Source organism: Giraffa tippelskirchi, chromosome 3, assembly GCF_054371585.1.
Source record: "Giraffa tippelskirchi isolate mGirTip1 chromosome 3, T2T-mGirTip1v1.2.pri, whole genome shotgun sequence".
Taxonomy (NCBI): Eukaryota; Metazoa; Chordata; class Mammalia; order Artiodactyla; family Giraffidae; genus Giraffa; species Giraffa tippelskirchi.
Genome location: NC_137277.1, coordinates 89,298,146 through 89,321,202, shown reverse-complemented (window position 1 = coordinate 89,321,202; position 23,057 = coordinate 89,298,146). Strand labels below are relative to the sequence as shown.

General features: G+C 38.2%; 1 protein-coding gene across 3 annotated transcripts in view; it reads right to left on the bottom strand.

The window, feature by feature from the left end:
* ABCB11 (ATP binding cassette subfamily B member 11) overlaps positions 1 to 23,057 on the bottom strand; it is a 168,032-nt gene that overhangs the window by 29,577 nt on the left and 115,398 nt on the right. For 2 of the 3 annotated variants that reach the window (XM_081582599.1, XM_081582600.1), the window contains 8 exons: positions 19,422 to 19,535; positions 17,131 to 17,241; positions 14,810 to 14,935; positions 12,874 to 13,077; positions 11,139 to 11,309; positions 10,446 to 10,647; positions 9,165 to 9,240; positions 4,576 to 4,678 (listed from right to left, as the gene is read on the bottom strand). In XM_081582599.1, coding sequence (XP_081438725.1) covers positions 4,576 to 4,678; positions 9,165 to 9,240; positions 10,446 to 10,647; positions 11,139 to 11,309; positions 12,874 to 13,077; positions 14,810 to 14,935; positions 17,131 to 17,241; positions 19,422 to 19,535 — 1,107 coding nt within the window. Of the gene's footprint in view, positions 1 to 4,575; positions 4,679 to 9,164; positions 9,241 to 10,445; positions 10,648 to 11,138; positions 11,310 to 12,873; positions 13,078 to 14,809; positions 14,936 to 17,130; positions 17,242 to 19,421; positions 19,536 to 23,057 lie in introns of those variants that run through there. The other variant, XM_081582601.1, reaches the window with a different exon arrangement.

The following is a 23,057-nucleotide window of genomic DNA, read 5'->3' as shown; positions in this document are numbered from 1 at the left end:
CACTCAGTCGTGTCCGACTCTTTGCAACCCCATGGACTATACAGTCAATGTAATTCTCCAGGCCAGAATACTGGAGTGGGTAGCTGTTCCCTTCTCCAGAGGATCTTCCCAACCCAGGGATCAAACCCAGGTTTCTTTCATTGCAGGCAGATTCTTTACCAGCTGAGCTACAAGGGAAGCCCAAGAATACTGGAGTGGGTAGCCTATCCCTTCTCCAGCAGATCTCCCCAACCCAGGAGTCAAACTGGGGTTTCCTGCATTGCAGGTAGATTCTTTACCAGCTGAACTATCAGGGAAGCCCCCAAATATATGTGTGTATGTGTGTGTGTGTGTGTGTATGTATATATATATATATATAAAGATAAGTATATATACATAGATAAAATAAATTCACAGCAAACCAGTAACTCACAGAGAGACAAAATTATAAAAGTTTATATATGCTTCCTCCCTGCAGTTCCTGCCTCTATTGTGTCAATGATAAGTTGCACAGTGCTCACTTATTTATCATACATAAAGAAGTATCCTGCCAGCAGCTCCAGTGAAGGAAGAAGGACAGTGCTCTTGCTCATCTTTGCATCCCTAAGACAATATCTGGCACTTGTTAGGTGTGCGATCAATGTTTATTGGATGAAAGAATGAATGAAGCGTTTATGCTCGTGGTGCATAAGTGTAAAACTACATTTATTTAAAAAATACTGATCACTCACTTACAAGGTTCAATGCTAAACAAAGGGCTTTTCCCAGCTTCCTTCCATCTATATCCTGTGTAGCTCAGGTGAAAATATAACTTCCTACTTAAATCTCATGTCCAGATTTCTATATTTTGTTACATCGATTTCTTCATGCCAACCCATAGGCGGTCTCCTGCCTCAATGACAACTTTAAGATATGATGATAGGAAATGGTAACTATGACCTCTTGCAGGGACTTTCCAAATGATCAAATACTAGTAGTCATTTTTATAGATCTTCTGTCCTATCTCCTATGTGTGTGCGTGCTGAGCCACTCAGTCGTGTCTGACTCTTTGCAACCCGATGGACCTTGCCCACCAGGTTCCTCTGTCTCTCAGATTTTCCAGGCAAGAATTCTCAATTGGGTTGTCATTTCCTTCTCCTGGGGATCTTCCCAACCCAGGGACTGAACTCACATCTGCACTGAGCTACCTGGGAAACCCTGTCCCATCTCCTAACCAATGCCTAAACCATACTATAAGTTAGCTGTGAGGAAGTGATGGGTTTTTAATATTTGACCGTGACACAATCTCATACATATTCTACCTTTTAGTTCCTCTGAAAGGTGCCTAGATATCAGAGACTGGAAGCTTTAGCCTGCAATTTTCCCCTAATCCTAATCTCAATTTTATTAGCATTATAACTGTGATCTGATTTATGAAAGCCAAGAGCATATCTTGGAGACCAGGAGGAAACAGGATATAGTCTTAGCTCTGTCACCAGCGAACTATGAAACGTTGGGTCAGACACCCCCCTTACACTTTGGAAGCACAGACTTTTGAAACCATCTCCTCTAAGTTTTCAGAGTCAAAACTCGAAGAGACCACAAGGTGGAGATAACAACTTTATATAAGTAAACCTTTTTGCCTTGCCACACAAAATAGACCATTTCCCAGACAACAGAAGGTCAGGTTAGAGCTTCTTCATCAAAATATGAAAAAAAAATTTTTTACCAGTGCTTGATCTTAAAGAATTTAGTTAACTATCAAAATACTTCAAAATTTACTTGGGATTATAATAACCTAAATATCTAAAATACTTTAAAATTTACTCTGATTAGGAAGTCCTTATATTAAATTCTATCAATGCTGATTCTGCTGTTTCCTTTTTTAAAATATTTAATTTTTAAATCAAAAAAATTCCAAGATAATTATCATACAAATGAGCAGTATTAATATAAGCACAAGGCCTGTTTCACTTCTACCTTTAGCAAAATCACATTGGCTCTCTGTCACTTTTTTCCTTTTCCTCCCTTAGCTAAAGAAAGAAATCAAAGTGTCATCTTTTTAAAATTACACTCTCTCTGTGCTCAGATGCTAAGTCATGTCCAACTCTTTGTAACCTCATGGACTGTAGCCCACCAGGCTCCTCTGTCCATGGAGGCAGAATATTGGAGTGGGTTGCCATTCCCTTCTCCAAGGGATCGTTTCTCCACCCAGGAACTGAAACTGGGTCTCCTTCATTGCAGGCAGATTCTTGGTTTCCATTTAACTGAGTTATTTATTATATTCTAATTGGCAGTGCTGATGAGTAGAATACTTAGGGAGTAGTTTTGTTTTCTCTAGAACTACTCTCTGTATTTGATTTAGATTTCCTTTTATTTAAATAACTTCCTTCTGAGTTTTCCCTGCATCAGAAGTCTGGGAACCTGATCTTCAGATCTTCAGGAAATCTGATTGTTCTCTGCAACAGTGCTGAACCATCTACCAGCTTCAACAATAACAAAATTGGATTTTCTTTTCCTTCCTAACTCTCTTGTTTTTATTGTCAAACATTTTCCCAGAAACTAGGGAAAAAATAAAAATGCAAAAAATTGAATACAATTGGTGCTGTTATGTTTGAAATGTCAATGTAGTGCTTGATTCTTTCTTCCTTGAAGCTTATTAAACTCTTTGTATAATGCATCTTGCACTTATGGGTGGCAGTACCACAGACATAAATGAAGAAACTATTTCTAGAATGAGAAGAGGTGCTGAGTCCTTAATGGCAAGATGCCATAAGCAACCACGCTTGCTAAACATTTTCTCTCCTTGGATTCACCCTGCTGTCCCTGAGACAAAGTGTTCCTCTATGAAATTTATTTAAACCAACTGTATTAGATACTGAGAACCCTATCTATTCAGAGTCGAACACCAATTAGCGACTGAACAACTATTCAGTCAAATACCACTTGGCGACTGAACAACAACAACACTAACAACATTAGATAATTGAGAACACTACTTATTATTAACATCTTAAAACCAAAAGAGAGCCTTAATAATCTTTCAATCATAGTCATAAAATTGTACGTAGTACTTTATTCCAAATTTGGCATTGTGAATCAGTGTTTATAATTATTCCCCAAAATGATTCTCATACTGAAATGTTTTAAAGATAATTTGAAATTACATCACGCATAATGGATGTGCTTGTAATTAAAATATTCTCTGACTCATTTTCTTTGATGAATCTTGTGGTTTGGACTTTATTTTACTATAAAAAGTTAATTTTCCATCCTAGTTTTAAAAATCGCTTGATGTCCTACCATGTGCAACTCTGTAACTAAACAGAAGGATGAAAGAGTCTGTAGATTATGAGCAGGTTGGAACAGGACTCAGTTGGTTCTAGGTTTACATGTGTCAAATAAACAAAAATGTTTGCTAGGTCTCATGGTAACCAGATAAAGGAGTTTCCAGGCAAAGCAAGATGCCCAAGCTGATACAAACACAAATAACAGTCACTAACTTTAAGAAGCTGGTAATTTAGTAACAGGATAAGACAACATGATCTGAAATAAGCCTCAATAAGAAAATTGCCATGAAAAGACTGAAATGAAGAGTAATGGGGGATTAAAAATGAGAGGATCAGGGCTGAAGAATAAAGTTCAGTGATTAACAAAGGCTCTGAGTAGGAGGGATGGTCACCTTATGTGAAAGTTAGACTGTGCCCACTGCAGCAGTGGATATCCTGACGAACAGAGTTGAATATTGCTATATGTGTTGATTCTTCTCCTATCTATTTCATTTTTATGTTGCTTTGAATAGTGTTAATTTTAAATGTACCCTAAAACAATTATTATAAAATTGTATTAAGTAAACAAATGTCCATAAAACCTAATCAGTCCCTATTAATTTAAAATGTGCAATAACTTGTATCAAACACTTTATAATTATTATAATTATTTAAGAAGGAGATATAAAGTTTTACAAAGAAAGGTTTTCAGATAGTCTTAAGAACTTACAAAGGATTCCTACATAATCAAATAGTCTGCTGCTGCTGCTAAGTCGCTTCAGTCATGTCCGACTCTGTCCGACCCCATAGACTGCAGCCCACCAGGCTCCCCCATCCTTGGGATTATCCAGGCAAGAACACTGGAGTGGGTTGCCATTTCCTTCTCCAATGCATGAAAGGGAAAAGGGAAAGTGAAGCTGCTCAGTCGTGTCTGACTCAGCGACCCCATGGATTGCAGCCCACCAGACTCCTCCATCCATGGGAGTTTCCAGGCAAGAGTACTGGAGTGGGGTGCCATTGCCTTCTCCCAAATAGTCTGCTAAGTACATGTAATTATGCTTATTAGAATGGCTCAATAAGAATTATCAGTGAACTTTTAATGCTTCATCTTAGTTACCATGTATTCTTAAAAATATTTTATTATTTATGCTTCTATCAAAATATTATGTAAAACATTATATAAAATTCAGAGTTTCATTCAGGTCTTAATGGAGCCTCCCATTTAGTTTGACTTAAAGAAACATTACTAGATAAAGGCCTTGAAAACTCATATTCTAAGCTTAAAGGGCATACGAGAGTCCCCAGGAGAGACTTCTTCCATCCCCCCCATGAGCCACTGGAGTCTGACCTTTCTGTTCTCTTCATGAGTAGACTTATGATCTACAAGTGCTAATGAAGATTCATGCCCCAGGTAAGAAAGCTGAGACTTGGACCGTTGTCGGATGGAAGCTCTGTAAGTAAAAAGAAAGATGAATTAGTCTGTGGATTGTTGGAACAGGACTCAGTTGGTTCCAAGTTTACATCACCTGTGTCAAATGAACAGAAATGTTTGCCAGGTTACACGGTAACTGGATACGGGAGCTTCCTGAGTGGGTTTGATAGAGCTATCAGTCTGGTTGCCATAGTGCCAAGCTAAACCCTGATTCAGAGTACATACACAGAGGGAGAAAGAGAAGGGGACAAAGTTGTTTCACTAGTCCACCGAAGAAAGAAGCATCCAAGACTCGAAACTATCCCAAACCCACATGGTTCTGCTATTGCTATAATGGCAATGGCCCATCACTGTTACCTCCCTTAGGATTGTAGGATGAGTTTTGATATCTCTCTTTCTCTCTCTCCCTGATGTTTGCTTTAGCATAATTCTACCTGGACACAAATAAACTAGTAGGAGGAAACAGGGACCCTAGTGGAAATTTCTCCAGGCTGTGTACTGCCTTTAGGAATGGATTTAATTAACAAATACATTATTATTAAAATATAATTTAGCTTGATGTGTTCACTGATTCATTCAACAGAAGATGATTGTGTGCCTACAATGTACAAATCAATGTTAGGTGCTGTGAGGAGACACAAAGACTGGACAATTACAGACTTCTCCCTTAAGGCGCTTAAAGTTTTAAAGAAGAACAATGCATGTAACCAACCCTAATATAAGGAAGAATGTGATAAGTGCTATAAAGCAGGTTTAAATAAACAGTATGAAAATTTAAAGGATAAAAGAACATATGTCAGGTGCTACCATGAAAGGCTTCATGGAGGAGGTGTCTAAGGTAGGCTGTGGGTATCTGTAGGCTAGAGGAAAGAGCATTGCCGATTGACAGAACAACATAAAGAGAAGTATGGAGATACGGTTACTAGTTACATAAACTTAGTATAGAGCAGATATAGGAAGTGATCCGAGCTGTTTTGTTTTTCCCTGAGGTTTCTGGGAAGGAGACTTCTACTCTCTTCTAGGTTAAATTTAAAAGTATGTGACACTGGAAGCTGTTGGCAATTATGTCAAGAAAAGAAGCTTCCTAAAAAACGAATACTGAAAAAAAAGTAGAGCTGAGAAGGGAAGAAAAAAACTGTATGTATCTTGACCAAGTCATTGAAGCCCTAGTCTTGCCTGAAGCCAAAGCCTCTTTGAACTATTTAGTTATGTTGTTATTCTTTCCCTTTAAAGGTTAAACCAGGTTGGCTGAGGTTTTTAGCCATTTGCAAATAGACTGCTAAGTGATAAAGGTAATCCTGAAGACTCGAAAGGATGGAAGTTACATTCTCAAAGCACATGGTCTGAAGAAATATAGTGTAAAGAGGGAGATTATAGTGATGAGATCTGCATCAGCTGTGGTAGTGCGATCCAGATGGTGTTATTCATAAGTCTCCTGTCACCTGTATTCAGGTTAAGCTAGACTAAAACAAATACCAAGGTGGCGCCTGCCTATTACAGATGCTCAGCTATCCTTCTTGAGAAGGCAGCAACGCATCAACTTCATGACCCTCACTTATTCCCACGTTCATTTGATGGCATCTTCATCCTCTTAGTCACCAGGTTCAACAGGTGCATTTATGTTAAGTCCTCCCTCTTGCTCTTGCTCAAACTCTCATTGTGATCAGGCATGAAACCACACCCCACTCTGACTTCCTGCTACCAAACTGGCTTCTGGGACACCCCAAGCCCGTCCCATTTGGCCTGAAACTCTGCAGCAATAGATTCATTTCTGTAAGTTAGGTAACTGAGGTCAAGAGCTCAACTCCCAAAGGTGTGAGGGATAGCTCTGTGTCAGCTAGAGAGAGCTGAGTGCAAGAGAGGGCTGAGACTGAAGGTTATGGGCCTAAAAAGAAACTCAGAGCATTGGCAGACGAGGTAGGAGGAGTATATGGAGAAGAAGAGGGCATCAAAATACAGCTGACCACCTCCCAGTTCTGAGCAGGGAAGACATCAATCCTTATTCCCTCAAATTTAATCTTATGTTTCTTAAATCTCTCTTTCTCTCGTTCCCTGTTGCGCATTCATCTAGCATTCTACCTGTCTAGCATAAGCTGCCCCAAGGAGACCATGAACAGTAAGGGTGCGAGGCAGGGGCCTGCCCTGCCCGCTCTGGTCTACCATAAACACCAGCACTAGAATTCTGTCACTCCTCTTTCCAGAAACCTACAATGGCTGCCCCTCCCTTCCTCAGAAGCTGTGTACCACTTCTCATCGGAAACAAAAACAGCTAATTTGGGAATACATGCTCTCTCTCTCTCAACGTTATTATTCAGGAAATTATTGTCATCCATGGAAATTGTTCTTGAATCTAAAATATATTACTAAAGAGAGACTTAGGCATCAGACCGAGGAAATAAGATACAAATTAACATTTCAATTAGTCCTCTTAAAAAAAAAATCTGTCAGCATACACAATAAGATATTTTTAACAGACCTTCTTACTCAAACCTATAAATCTTTCTCTGTAGGAGGTTAATAGCTACTTTCTGTGTACAGGTTGTATTTCTGGGTTTCTCTCCCTAGTCACCAAAATGTAGAATTTGTAAGAACTAATAGCCAAATAAGAAATGTTTATATTAAAACAGTTATCTGGGCCTAATAGTAAACTGTAAGTAAACTACTTAGAATGGGAAAAATTCTGTTCATCTGAAAAATTAAAAAATATTTATTTTCTTTTGACTGCACCATGAGATACATTTCCTCTTTGCAACCTTTAACTTAGTGGTCACAAGAGATGCCTAGTCATTTTCTGGGTTTAAAAAGTTAGTTGATATCTTCAGACTGTGATTCTGATGACCTTTATAATTTTTTTCTTCCAATCAGAAAAAAACATGGTGCAATAATTAATGCCAGATGTCTTTAAAAATTACCCAACAAATTTGGAAATTTTTATAGCTTTTACATTTGAACTATTGCTTTATTACTTTCCAAACTGAAAAAAATTCAATAAAACTAGCATTTCTTGGAATTTTCTGAATAGACCTGTTCTTAAAAGGAAAAATAAAACCCCTAAGCATAAAACCCAGTGAACTAGTCTTTGAATATTAAAAGTAAATAAATCTGTGTTTGAACTACTTGGAGTTGTTTCTAGAATATTATATTTTAAGCCTCTTTAACCATTTTTCAGTAAACAATTAGCTATCTTGAATGAGCAAGTCATAAATTGAGCCTTTGTTTAGAGCACAGTCTTGAATCAAATATCCTAGAATTGATAAGGGACATGGTAGAGAAATGTCAGTCTATTGCCTACAAATAGTCTCCAAACTTCAGAAAAAAAGATCTTGAATAACATTTTCACAAATACACACAAATACTCCTGGGCAGAATTTTTCTTAATATACAGACCTTTAACATTAAAGGAACTATTTTTTTTCAACTTTTAAACCAGAGTGAAATATTAAATTTATAGTCTTGCTACAGCATGCTCCAAAAAAATGCTTTGGAAGTCAATACCCACAGATTGACCCAGGAAAAAATAAAGTTCATGTTTAGGAAAACATGCTTTAAGTGTTAGATGACACATCTCATATTTCATCTAGTTAAAGAATGATTTGACCTTGGATGGGGAACTCTGGGAGCAGAAATATTTGTAATTCAATTGTAGCTCAGTAGGTTAAAGAATGGAGTTAAAGGCATGAATCTGACTTCCATTTAAGACAGTGTTTCATACCACAGTTAACTCTGGGAGACAAGTCTAAACACAGATTTTTAAAAAATCCCCTACTTTGCCAACAAAGGTCCGTCTAGTCAAGGCTATGGTTTTTCTAGTAATCATGTATGGGTGTGAGAGTTGGGCAGTGAAGAAAGCTGAAGGCCGAAGAATTGATGCTTTTGAACTGTGGTGTTAGAGAAGACTCTTGAGAGTCCCTTGGACTGCAAGGAAATCCAACCAGTCCATCCTAAAGGAGATCAATCCTGGGTGTTCATTGGAAGGACTGATGTTGAAACTGAAGCTGCAATACTTTGGCTACCTGATGCAAAGAGTTGACTCATTGGAAAAGACCCTAATGCTGGGGGCAGGAGGAGAAGGGGAGGATAGAGGATGAGGTGGCTGGATGGCATCACCGACTCAATGGATATGGGTTTGGATGGACTCCGGGATTTGGTGATGGACAGAGAGGCCTGGCATGCTGCAATTCATGGGGTTGCAAAGAGTCAGACATGACTGAGCGACTGAACTGAACTGAAGCTCAATGAACAACATTTTAACTACAGAGCGTCTTTATCATGACCCCCTACCCTCAATAAAATGAGAAGCCCAATTTAAAAAACCGCTATGGATTGGAGACAGAAATGTCAATATGGCAACCAACGATTCATTTGCATGTTCATATTACACAAGACCTGGGGCTGTATTTAAGGGCTTTCCAAGTATACCTGAGATATTGCCAGAAGATCTTAGCTGCAGAGGGTTCCTGAAAACATCTGAAAACTTTAAAATCTGCCCCGTTGCCTGAGCTTACCTTAAACTAGCTTGGTAGCTCCCTCTGCTAAAGCTCTGTTTTCTCTCAAGTAAGGCATCTTCGGTTTCATCTTTTCCTATTCAATACAACACGAGTGATCCCTTAGTGTATACAATAAGCAGAACCAAAGCAAAATAAGATTATTTACTATATTTGCATAGCATATCATTACTATGTCTGATCTCAAACAACCTGTTAATTTTATTGCAATAACTAAAAGCTAACACTTGTCCAGCACATTCTAACAATAAAAAAGTTAAAAATACTCAGCAAGGTTGAATCTTTTGAATTATATGATAGCCTATGTGTTATCACCACAGAAATAGATACCTATAGTTATAGCTGATATGAATGACAAAAAAATCTTGTGAGAAACCCACTGAAAAGCAAAGTGAAAGCATTAGTTGCTCAATTGTGTCCAACTCTTTTTGACACCATGGACTGTAGCCATGGAACTCTCCAGTAAGAATACTGGAGTGGGTTGCCATTCCCTTCTTCAGGGGATCAAACCCAGGACCCTTGCATTGCAGGCAGATTCTTTACTGTCTGAGCCACCAGGGAAGCCTGAGAAATCCACTAGAGGTGGCAAAAAAAAAAAAAAACTGTAGATGAACCAAATTAAAAAAATCTTTTCGGAATAAATCACATGTTCAATGTATATAATCATTTTACCCAATAGTGTTAACAAATCCAGATTTGATATGGGAGAGAAAGTTTGTAATGGATGCTTAACATAAGTTTAGGTAAACTACCAAATCCAGAGATTAAGACTCTATGCTTCCACTGCAGGGGGCATGGGTTTGATCCCTTGTCAGAGAATTGGATCCCACATGCCACATGATACGGCCAAAAAAAAAAAAAGAAGAAAATTCAGATTGAAAAGGAGAAAGTACATTAGGACCTGAAGTATCTACCTACATTAATGAAAATATGCATAAAACTTTTTAGTCATTGTTTAATTCACTCAACCAACAAGAAGAGAGCTCATACTGAGTGCAGGACATTCTAGGAAGACTCTCTTATTTGCAAAGTGTGAGGGGAAAAAAGGAGATGGAATTGAAGTTTCTTCCACAGGAGACCTGGGTTTTAGCACTATGACTTGATCAATAACTAAACCTCCTGAGCATCTGTTCTTTCCTTTATCATCTATATAATGTCCCCCAGGGCTTTGAGGAGAACAACTAAGACTCTCTATATTAAAATGCATAGAGATCCAAAAACATCATATATGCTAACTATTTATTTAACATAATGTATAAGCATAACTGAACAGGCACTTGCCTTTTATGTCTTTTTCATTAAAGGCTTGGTCTCCTTGACTTTGCAAAGTTATTAGAGTGAAGTAAACGCCTTTCCTTTCCAACAGTTCTTCATGGGTGCCTCTTTCCACTGCTGTACCATGTTCAAAACCAATAATGACGTCTGCAGCTCTGATTGTAGATAGGCGATGAGCGACAGAAATGATTGTGTGCCCTTGCTGAACCTGTGAGATTGTACAGTGCGCTGAGTCAGACCGTAAGACAAAGCTGACGGTGACGTTTTGGACTGTCTTAGAATCCACAAGTAAGGCGGAGGCTCGATCCCTAAGAAGATTCTGAAATAGGCTACACAGACATTAGAAAATGCCAGCGTACTTTCTTGTGGCTAATAAACACATCACACATTGCTCCAGTTGCTGCTATTAATCAACATCTTAAAACCAAAATGTAAATTTTTAAAATCACATCTTGTGAGTTAGACTTCACAAGATTTAAAAGTTTACACGTGCAGCCTTTAGAAGCAAATCATATGTCTTCTATTCAACTGTGAGGAACATTGTGGTGAGCCAATAGTTTCCAAACAGACACAATGACCCATGTAGTCCTTCTCTCTCTGTCTGTCTTTCTCTTTCTCCTCTCTTCACAGAGGCCTTTCCTACAACAACACAAGAATTTCCACATGGACTTATCAGAGGAACTTAGACTTTCAACAAACCTTACTCAGTGCCTCTTGCACCATGGCTTCACTCTCATTGTCCAGAGCCGAGGTGGCCATGTCCAAAAGCAGGATCTTTGGGTTTCGAACAAGGGCTCTGGCAATGGCTATTCTTTGTTTCTGGCCACCACTCATCTGGCCTCCTCCTTCTCCGACAAGCGTGTCAAATTGCTAGGAAGAAAGCAACATCAGTGATAAAGAGCAAGAATTTGATGGATCCTGACAGTGATCCATTCATTACAAAGGTCCTTTCTAGCTTCCTCCTCAAGCATGAGTTTTCACACATCCATCTTTCACTTTAAAAAAAACCCTTTCCTGAAACAGGTTATTATCTAATCAATATTTGTGTGTAAAATAAAGATATTGATTTATTCTTTCATTCTGGATGATGAAAGTGTTTCTTTTTAGCTCAACTTCAAGTAAAATGTTTTCACCACAATAAAAGTTAATCAGCATCCTGAAAATCCATCTTAGAGGATTAAAGCATATGTCAATTCCTTGTCTCTTTCTTCTAGCTAGACAACACAAAAAAACACAACACTAAAGTTGTCTATACATTATGAATGAAAGATCAAAGTAGCTTTATAATCACTACCATGAACAGAGAACAGTTACTATCTTGCATGCCCAGTATTACACTGGAATCTCACAAGGGGTCAATGTGGTCAGTCTCTATCTCACTTATATTAGCAACATGAGTTGAGAACCTACCATGTAGAAAGCGTGGATCTGAGCTCTTTACACATATCATCTCATTTAGTCCTGACTGATGTGCCATGAGGCAGGTACTACTATTCTCCTTAATGGATGGATAAAGTAATGCTGCAGTCTGAGGGGGTAAAGTAACTTGCCGAAGTTCATAAATCTTACAAGTGCAGAACCTGGGATTTGTCTGAGGGCGGTCTGATTCTGAAGCTTTATATTGTTTAACCACTAGACTATATCATACACAGAGCTGCAATCCTATTCATATAGGCATTTTGGAAGGCTGAGAAAGATGTATTCTAGAGCACAGACTGTGGAACCAGACCACCTTGGATGAGAACCTTGCCTTGAGCAAGTGATTTGACCTCTTGGAACCTCAATTATTCATCTGTAGATGGGGATAATGGTATAGCTGCCTGACCGGATGATTGGGAGAGTTAAATGAACTAATAGATGTGAAGTGCTTAGAAAAGTGCGTGATATGTAGCAAGCACTATATATGTGTTAAATAGTAATAATAATTCTTCTTTGATTTAGCAGACCATAGGCCAAGAAATCCATACAAGTATAATACTGAGTTGATTTTGTCATTGCTTTCATATAAATTGAAGATAAATGAGGAAATTTTGAATATGTGAGACATAGTACTGAAGACACAGTATAGCAGCCCAAACACAAGAAAATTTGAGAACAGTAACAGTTGCAGACATCAAAAGAGCATTGTGAAAGTTACCACCACATGACAAATTTATCATCTGCTTAGACAAATGTTTAAATAGATGGAATAAGGAAACAGTATCTATGTTAAAGTGAGCTTCTAAAAGAAGGTGCTGCAGTTTGGTAGATTTTAGTGTATTAACCACAACATATTTTCAGACAAAGAGGGGAATTCAAAGTACATTTCCAGGCATAAAATTAAAGCATGACATTGATAATTTAGAATTCAAATGAAAAGCAATGCATATTACTATGTAATTTTTTTCCTTCTATGAATTCTGGGTTTCCCTCTGGAATGAGAGGCTAGGGGTACCTGTGGCAGGTCCATGATGAAGTTGTAGGCATTGGCTTCCTTGGCTGCTCGGACTATATCTTCCATCGTTGCATCTTTTCTGCCATAGCGTATGTTCTCTGCAATGGTGGTGGAAAACAGAACAGGCTCTTGCTCCACTATCCCAATCTGAGCTCTGAGCCACTGGATGTTAAGAGAGCGAATGTCATGGCCATCCAAGGTCACCTAGAGAACAAAAACCACAACATCACTTCTCTTGGAATCCTTCAAGATTCTGAATACTACCACTGTGCTGTACTTGACCTATGAGGAGAAAAAATGAGACCCACAAGATTGTGTAAAACAATTCCTCTCATAATGTGGTTGTTAATATAAGGATGACAATATAAGTTGAAATCAAGTATAGCTGTAGGACAATTCATTGTAGAAACACAATTGATATAAAGGTCACTTAGTTTAGCTCGATTGGCCCAAGAATAGAAAAAATTTTAATTTCTCAATAAAGAGTACAGTTAGTTATTCATCATACTTCAAATATTTCTATCTTTTGACTTGAAGCCAAAATGAGCTTCAAAAGATACAAAGAAAATGGCCAATGGTCTCTATCTTGCATATATGTGTATGTTTTAGAACAAAATCTTACTTTCTGGCCTGATTCATCAAATCACACTCAGGTTTTCAAATGCAATTGAAACTATAAATGGGATAAGTAAATAAACTAAATAAATTACTATTAGCAAAAATATAAACATTTTATATAAAAAATATGATTTCTATATATTCAGAGTATAATTATAGTGGTATGTAGCAAAGAATACCCAATCAGAGAATAAAGTGTCTGTGAAAAAAGAAAACCTTATCACATTTGCCATGTCACTCTGACAGTACCTGCATTATATAGAGCTCATTGCATGGAAGAAGTCATTTAATATACAGTCAAATGATTCTATCTCAAGGCATCAAGGAGATATTAACAAGAATGATTATGAGGCAGAGTGAAAAAAGCATAGTCTTTGACATCCAACAGATCTGGGTTCAGCTCTGGGTCAACTCTCAATTTCTCTGCTTCCTCATTTGTAAAACGGGAATATTTATCTTTGGAAGTTGCTGTGAAAATAAGTAATGATCTCTATAAAGTACTTGACATATAATATGTGATAAATAGCAATTATTAATATATTTTTTAGTTTCAGTCTATATTTATAGTCAGACAAACACAAGGAGAAAGAGACTAAGTAGTTTGCAAAAATAATGTAATTATTTTTAGACTTAACATCTCAGAGTAACAATCAAGAACTGTTCTCTGTTAATTCTGGCCATGTAAGCTTTCTTATACTTAGTGTTTGGAGAACTTTAGGGAATAATAACAATTTTGTTATAATATGAAGAAAAAAATGGAAATTTTCCCTCACTGAAAAGGCAGCAATACCATTTTGAATGTATCCGTACATTCAGTTACATCACTGAGCAGATGGACTGATTATTCATCAAACACAACTACTATGGAGAGAATTAATCCATTTGGTTTAGGCAAAAAAAATCATTAAGTCAGACTTTGATCCCTGGTCAGGGAAGATCCCACATGCCACAGGTTACAGCCAAAAAACCAAACCAACAAATCATTAACTGAACTATGCAGATGTCAAAGTGCTGTCAGTGTTTGCTAGGTGTTTGTATTTGACCAGTATATCACCACTTTCAATCTCCTATCTCCAGGTGGCTCAATGATAAAGAATCTGTCTGCCAATGCAGGAGAGGCAGAAGACACAGGTTCCATCCCTGGGTCAGAAAGATCCTCTGGAGTAGGAAATGGCACCCTACTCCAATATTCTTGCCTGGAAAATTCCATGGACAGAGGAGCCTGGTGGGCTAGTCCATGGGTTTGCAAAGAGTTGGACAGGACTGAGCATCCATGCACACATCGCCGTGTATTAAGAAGTTTCTAGAAGATACACACCATGCCTTCAGTAGGGTCATAGAATCGCTGAATGAGCTGCAGTGCTGTGCTTTTCCCAGCTCCACTGGATCCTACCACAGCTGTCACTTCCCCTGATTTAATGACTGTGCTAAGTTTATTTAAAATCTGCAGAGAAAAGAAAAGAAAAATGTTCAGATTGTCATCAATTAGGCTACAAGTTAGAACACTTTGTTAGGACACTGTGTATGTGTTTACTTAGGCCCTCATAGCAACATCCATTGATTTCCATTTATAACCAGAAAAATTAGTAAACAGTGCTATGATGTGGTTTTAGCATTTAGCATATTAGTTAGTCATAAACTAATAGCTATAGTCAACAAATAAAATGATGTGTGGTAACACTATTGAAGTAAATAAGCCAGACCGACCTTGAAAACTATGTTCCAAAATCTAATTTAAAACATTTCTGACAAGCCAGGATACCTCAAGGAGACTGTCCCAATTAGCTTAGGGGAGAAAGTCACTTAGCAGTAGAAGACTTTGTTAAAGCAAACTACTGGCATTGAGAATAGAAAATAAAACAGAAATGAAATAAATGTATTTCAGTTCAACTGGTATTTGTTTAACAGCTGTCTCTGAACAGATATTATAAAGGAAGTTTTTAACCATTTATTCAAAAATGTTTACTGAGTAAGCATTGTTATTTATATTATATTATATATTATATTTATATTTCACAAGGCACTTTTACATTTAATGTTTATATATGTATGTGTGTTGTAATCAAGAATATACTTCAGAAATATCAGAATATACATGTACCTATCTTATATACATATATAAGTATGTATGTATGATGTATATTTGTTTGTATGTGTATATATATATATAAATTTACTTATGTTACAACTATGTCATATTAGAATTAAGTTGCATTTCCATGACCTCTGTGGGGATAATAGAACTATTAAGGAAGCATAGCTAACTATGGAAAACAGTCAAAGTTTCCTCAAAACATTAAAAATGGAACTGCCAAATTATCCAGAAGTTTCACTTCTGCATATTTATCAGAAAAAAACAGAAACATTAATTTGAAAAGATATATGGATACCAGTGTTTATTGCAGTATTATTTATAATAGCCAAGATATATATACATATATATATATATATACATATATATACACACATACACACAAAGGAATTTACTCAGACATAAAAAATTAAATATTTCTGCTTGTGACAACATGGATGAATCTAGAAAATATTATGCTAAGTGAAATATCAGACAGAAAAGGACAAATACTGTATGATCTCACTTATATGTAGAATCTAAAAAATAAAATAAGCAAACAAGCAAAACAAAATGAAAACAGACTCAGAGATACAGAGAACAAATGAATGATTGCCAGAGGGGAAAATATGTGAAGGGGTTAAGGGGGTAGAAGCCTGAAGTTGTAAAATAAATAAGGCACATGGACATAATATACAGCATAAGGAATATGGTCAACAATATTGTAATGATTTTGGATAGAGGCAGATGATAACTAGACTTACCACAGTGATCATTTCATAATGTATGCAAATATCTAATTGCTATGTAGTACACCTGAAAGTAGTGCAATATTGTGCATCAAATATTTTTCAATTAAAAGTAAATAAATGAAAAGAAAGGGTGGCTAAAGACACTCTGTTAAAAATGAGGAATAAGTCTCCTCTCCTTCCAAAGCCAGTTGTTTTAGAGAAGTAGATCCTAAGTTTCCTGTAGCGTAAATTGCCTTTAAAGACACTTGCTCAGTAGGTGTGGGAACAGTGTAAATTTTCTTTACCTTGTGCCCAGAACAATTAATTGCATAGTACAAATGGTGATTATAAAATTACAAAATTACCTTTCCTCTAAGGACTGATCTAATGATCCTTGCAAACATGGATAGGAAGTAAAAAATTTCAGAGAGCAGCTTTCCTTTGCCACTTCATACCCTACCCACGCAGTGGTCTACCTTCTGCAGCCTCTAAGGAGATACCTGGCACCGCTGTCCTGGATTGTTCTGATTGCCTTGCAGTTTGTTTAGCTTGTGTTCACAGTGACAGGACCTGCCACTCATTTCAACAGAGTGTCACTCAGCTGACTCAACCTGAATGTGTTACCCAACTATTCCTACCAAAGAGATTTGTATATTATTATTATTAGCACAAGGAATGTGGTTAGTGGCCTAAGGAACTAGACCTGAGGACACTTCCAGAGAAACATGCCTCTGTGCCTTGTTCCTGGAAAATGAGTCATGCTTCAGAAAAACAAGCAACTTGTGGCTCTGGAAATGAATCATCAAAGAAGAAAACTGGAAAAAGATTGGCACATACCTTCACCTCTGGTCTGGAAGGATAGTGGAAGGTCACATTATGGAATTCAATTTCACCCTTAATTCGATCCAGCTTGTAACCATCTTCTGACATGCAGTCAATGAGGGGTTTCTGAAGTGGAATGTAAAAGGGATAGAGCAATAGCATGTATAACATGCATTTACTGTCCATCTCAGTTTGAATTTATTCATAACACAGAATAGCAATCAGGCTAAACATTGCCAAAGATAAACTGCTTCTACATTAAATTGCATTAATAATAGTAATAATATTCACTAACATTTACTGGGAAATTAATGTGAGATTATTACTCTGTAATTACTATTGCTACATAATTGTATTAAAATATATTATATATTAAATGTATTATGAGATTTATAATAACCAAACTTACATAAATAATTAATGTACAATTAATTATAATTAAAACCATTGATCATTTAATTGGTATAAAACATTATCACATTAATTTAATTTAATTAGTATTTATTTTGTATTACTATGATATATTTTATATAGTGAAAATATCACAATATAATATATGGTATTAATCTGTAATTAATATACTGGTATATAATATATTGATATTATTATGGAGTATTATAATATTGAGATACCCAAGAAGACAATCTACAGGTGTTTTAATGTTTTTTCTTTTATGTGATCGTCACCATAACCTAACTTGACAGATGATACACATTTGTTCATTGAGGAAGTAGAGGAGTCTCAAGTGGTGAAGGTCTAATAGTACCCTACATTTGACTATTGCAGATGATAATTGACACTAACTGAATGTCCTCCAGTGGTATCTTCAAATGCCACCAACTTTTAATCGATGTGCTGAATTTCACCTCCACGGCTGTTAGTAGTGAGCCTAATTCAGAACTTAACCATGGTGGATAATCAGACCAGAGTGATGGTTATCTCCTGCTACCAGAACACTCAGGGTCAACTTCTTCCTTCTCTTACCCTAGTGAGAGAAATTCATCATTCTATCTCTTTTTGGGGCTACAGTGTCATCTATTTTCCCTTCTTTATTCTCTAGTAAAAATAATAATTTTTAAATGCCTTAAATTTTTGTAATAGTTTCAAGGGACTTTTAGACACATCTTATTTGAGCATTCAACACTGCCAAGAATGAGGTAGAATTTGGATAGCTCTACATGGTTTTCAACTATCTTTCTTTAGCCCAATAAATGAAACCCCAAAATATGAAACAGATAAAGCAATGGACAGTTTCCTCAGGCAGGTTCTGTATCTCACCAACACTTACTATGTAGGGACCCACAATGCACGTCTGGATTTCCAGGGCTTCTGACTCAGTCCTGGGCATCTTCTCAGAGAAGATGTTCTTGGATTTTGACCTTTCTATCTTGATGTCCACTGTGCTCCAATAGATTAATCAGGAAAATCTTAGCTAGGCTACTAGGGTCAAAGACAGTAGACTTTCTGTCACATTTAGAAGTTAATCTAATCTTCTGAACTGAGTCTGAAAGTCCTGCATGATCTGGCCGCTTCCCATCTCTCCAGCTTCTCTCTTGCTCACTCTGTTCAATCACACTGACTTTGTTTTAGTTCCTTGCACTCACCAAGCCCTTTTCCAACCTGGAGGTCTCTCCATGAATATGCTCCCCGCTCTTATCTCCCAGGCGTCACTCCTCTCCCAAGTACTTCTTTGCATGGCTCACTCACCTGCTTTGGTTCTCAGTTCATAATTGGTGTCACTGTCACTCAATATAAAGTCTCCTTCCCCTACCCCAACCGCTATCACAGTAACCTGTTTTATTTCCATTACTGTACTTGCTGGTGCTTCTTAGTCACTCAGTTGTGTCCAACTCTTTGCGACCGCATGGACTGTAGCCCGCCAGGCTCCTCTGTCCATGGGGATTCTCCAAGCAAGAATACGGAATGGGTTGCCATGCCCTCCTCCAGGGAATCTTCCCCACCCAGGATCAAACCATGTCTCCCGAATTGCAGGCGGATTTTTTACCATCTGAGCCACCATTGTACTTATCACTGTCTAATATTATCCTATCTTTGGATATGTCTACTTCATTAGTGCCTATTTCCCATATGATATGAGAGGAGGGGCCTTATTTGCTGTATTTCACTCTTGCACTCCCATCTCAAGACTGTGGTCTGGCTCATGACAGTACTTGTTAAGAATTGCTGAATTAAGGGTATTATGAGAGTTTCTCATATTTTTTAACACTGAAGATAAATTCCTCATGAGTTCATTTCTCTCCCCACCCTCAACTTGCTAATGGCCTTTACTTTTGGCTTTTACATACCCGGTCTATTGTCTCAAAGATGCTGGCGGCTGCAGCACGCCCAGCTGCAAAGGCTTCCAAACAGGAAGAGGCATTGCCAAGATTTAAAGCTCCTACTATGACACTGAGGAAAATCTGAAATAAAAAGAGATAAACATAGTTTTCATCAGTTTGTAAATAGTGTTCATTGTCATTTGGGCTATCCATGTGAACTCAAAAATTTCTCAGAAATATTCTTCTGTGGGAGTTTTCTTTTTTTTATGGCTGTGAGCAGACCACCTTAGGTCTTCGTTGGTCAGAGACATGCAGTCCTTATCACATGGTCCTCTCCATAGCACAGCTCACAACATGGCTTTTTAAAAATTTTATTTATTTTAATTAATTTATTTTTTTGTTACACTGGGTCTTCAATGCTGCATGCAGGCTTTCTCTAGATGCGTCAAGGATGGGGGCTACTCTTCAATCTGATGTGCAGGCTTCTCATTGCAGTGGCTTCTCTTGTTGTGGAGCACAGGCTTTAGCTGTGAGGGCTTCAGTAGTTGCAGCACATGGGCTCAATAGTTGCAGCTCTTGGGCTCTAGAGCGTGGGCTCGTAGTTGTGGCACATAGGCTTAGCTGCTCCTCAACATGTGGAATCTTTCTGGACCAGGGATCAAACTAATGTCCCCTACATTAGCAGGCGGATTCCTATTCATTGCACCACCAAGGAAGTTCCTTCTGTGGGAGTTTGAAAGCTAAATAACTCTTTGGAAACACTTGGGATAGCTTTTGTTCTGTAACGTATTTCCAATTTTTCTACTGTTATGATTTTAAAATACTACATTATTTTTGATTGAACATCACTATTCTACAAAAAATAATATGTTTTTAGGTCAGTAAGAAGTGTAAGTAAGTCAGCATATAGACACTGAGTGGGTTAGAGTCATGACACAAGAATTTGATTCCTTATATAAACAGCCTTACGATGGTTTTCTGGTGAAAGGGTTGCTGAAACAATAAAGACATTATTATTAGCTTGACTATCCTAGAGTTTATTACATGCAATATGTCCCTACTACTTCTGCTATATTCCTGCTACTAGTGAACTAATTTTTAGGATAACTACTGCTGTACCTGGCTTCCCAAGTGACGCTAGTGGCAAAAAAAAAACCCACCTGCCAATGCAGGTAGATGTAAGAGACAAGGGTTTGATCCCTGGGTCGGGAAGATCCCATGGAGGAGGGCTCAACAACCCACTCTAGTATTCTTGCCTGGAGAATTCCATGGACAGAGGATCCTGGCAGGCTGCAGTCCATAGGGTCGCGAAGGTTTGGACACAACTGAAGCTACTTAGCACTCATGCGTGCACAGTTATACTACTACCACCAGTAATAATAACAATAACAATAAGGTATGTTTCTAAGTGCTTTACTTGTATTATTTCATTTAATCCTTACAATAATAGAGAAAACAGAGGTGTATAGAGGCTGCCTAACTTACTTAATGTCTCAATGTATATTAAGTGGTAGAGCACTGTTTGAATACAGGGCTTCCCTGATAGTTCAGTTGGTTAAGAATCCACCTGCAATGCAGGAGACCTCGGTTCGATTCCTGGGTTGGGAAGATCCACTGGGGGAGGGATGGCTACCTACTCCAGTATTCTTGGGCTTCCCTTGTGGCTCAGCTGGTAAAGAATTCGCCTGCAATGCGGGAGACCTGGGTTCGATCCCTGGGTTGGGAAGATCCCCTGGAGAAGGGAAAGGCTACCCACTCCAGTATTCTGGCCTGGAGAATTCCATGGACATGTATAGTCCATGGGGTCACAAAGAGTAGGACATGACTGAGTGACTTTCACTTTCTCCATTCACATTTTGTCCAGCTCTCAGGCTCATCTGCTGCTATTGCATACAAGTGGAGTAGCCAGCTTCCTGCATAGAGCTGGGAAAGCCGTCCTTTGATTCATAAACCTGGCCATCTCACTAAGTTAGGGGAAGGCTACCTGATCACAATCAGTTGTTCCTAGCCAACAGCACTGTTTTCATCAGTGCTATTTGTAAAGGAAGAAGCAATTCCTCATGCTGGCCTCTAGGATGAGCGCATGATTCTTTCTCTCTACCCTTTCAACCAAAGAATGATTGTTTGTCATGTGACTCACATGGCGGCTGTTTCCTCAGTCGCCATCTATTGAGGATTGGAGTTATTTGCTGAGCTAAAATAAAGGTTGACTCCTGCTTGAATGTAGTCTTTTTCAGGTAATCAAGTGATCCTAGTCTGTGGTAGTTCCATGAGCTGGATTCTTCCCATGGATTATATCACATTGGAACAAAATGCCCCCAAATTCCTCCCCATTCTCTTTTTCCCTTATGGCTAGGCCATGGGGCTTCTCAAAGCCTGTCAGACATCTCCTCCCTCTCCAATATCCTCTCTATTCTATATATCATGATGCTGTGGGCCAGCTTCTTGACTTCTCCCTGAATTCCCTAGGCTATTCATGGAGACAAACATTCTCTCTTTATCTGTCCTCCATCTGTCCATCTGTTCTTTTCCTTAATTATGGCAGGTATTCCTCCCATGGGCAGATTACTTAGTCTCTCAAGCCCCGATTTCATTGATAACACGGGGAAAATGGCTGCATATACGTCAAGGAGTTTTTACAGGGATTAAGTGATAGTGTGTAGAGATGTTTAATCTAATGACAGCTATGAAAATAATAGTGATGATGGTGAGATTCCACATAGGAAGTGATAAGATGAACAGACAGAGCAGTACTTGTTCTTGGTTTAATTTTCCATATGTCCTAGTTCAAGAGTTAGTAAATATTTTCCATAAAGGACCTGTTAGTAAAGATTTTAGGCTTTTCAGGCCATATGGGCTGAAGCAGTTATTCAACTCAATTCCTCAACTATATAGGACAAAAGCATTCATAGACAGTAGGAAACAAGTGACTGTGGCTGTGTTCCAGTAAAATTTTATTTACAAAAACAGGCCACAGTCTCAATTTGATTTGTGGACCATTGTTTGCTGACCCCTGGTCTAGATTCTAGACCAATTCACTAGTGGCCTAAACTGAAGTTTGAAGTCAAACCCTTGATCAGCCTGGTTTTTGCATGCATTACCTGAAACGAATGTCTCTCTTGGGGTTCTTAGGTGAAGAGTGAGTGAGACAGACAGAAAGTGAAAGTGTTAGTTGCTCAGTTGTGTCTGGCTCTTTGCAACCTCCCCCCCATACCCGCTCCGCCCACCACCAGACTCCTCTGTCCATGGAATTCTCCAGATGAGAATACTGGAGCGGGTTGTCACTCCTTTCTCCAGGGGATCCCCCCAACCCAGGGATCCGATCTGGGTTTTCTGCATTGCAGGCACTAATACCATTGCAGGAGCTAGCACATCTCCTGGTAGACCATCATCTCTCATTCCAAATATCACACTCTTTGGCCCTGTAAACAGTAGTGTGGGAAGAAGGTAGGCAAAAGAAGCCTCTGAGGAGCAGTGTATCTGTGGCTGTGCTATGCTGGAGAGGGAATCTGTGCACAGAAAACAAACTTGTGGTTACGAAAGGAGAGGGGAGTAGGGGAGGGATGAATTGGGAGTTTGGGACTAGCAGATGCAAACTATTATATACAGAATGATAAACAACAAGGACCTACTATATAGCACAGGGAACTATCAATGTATTCA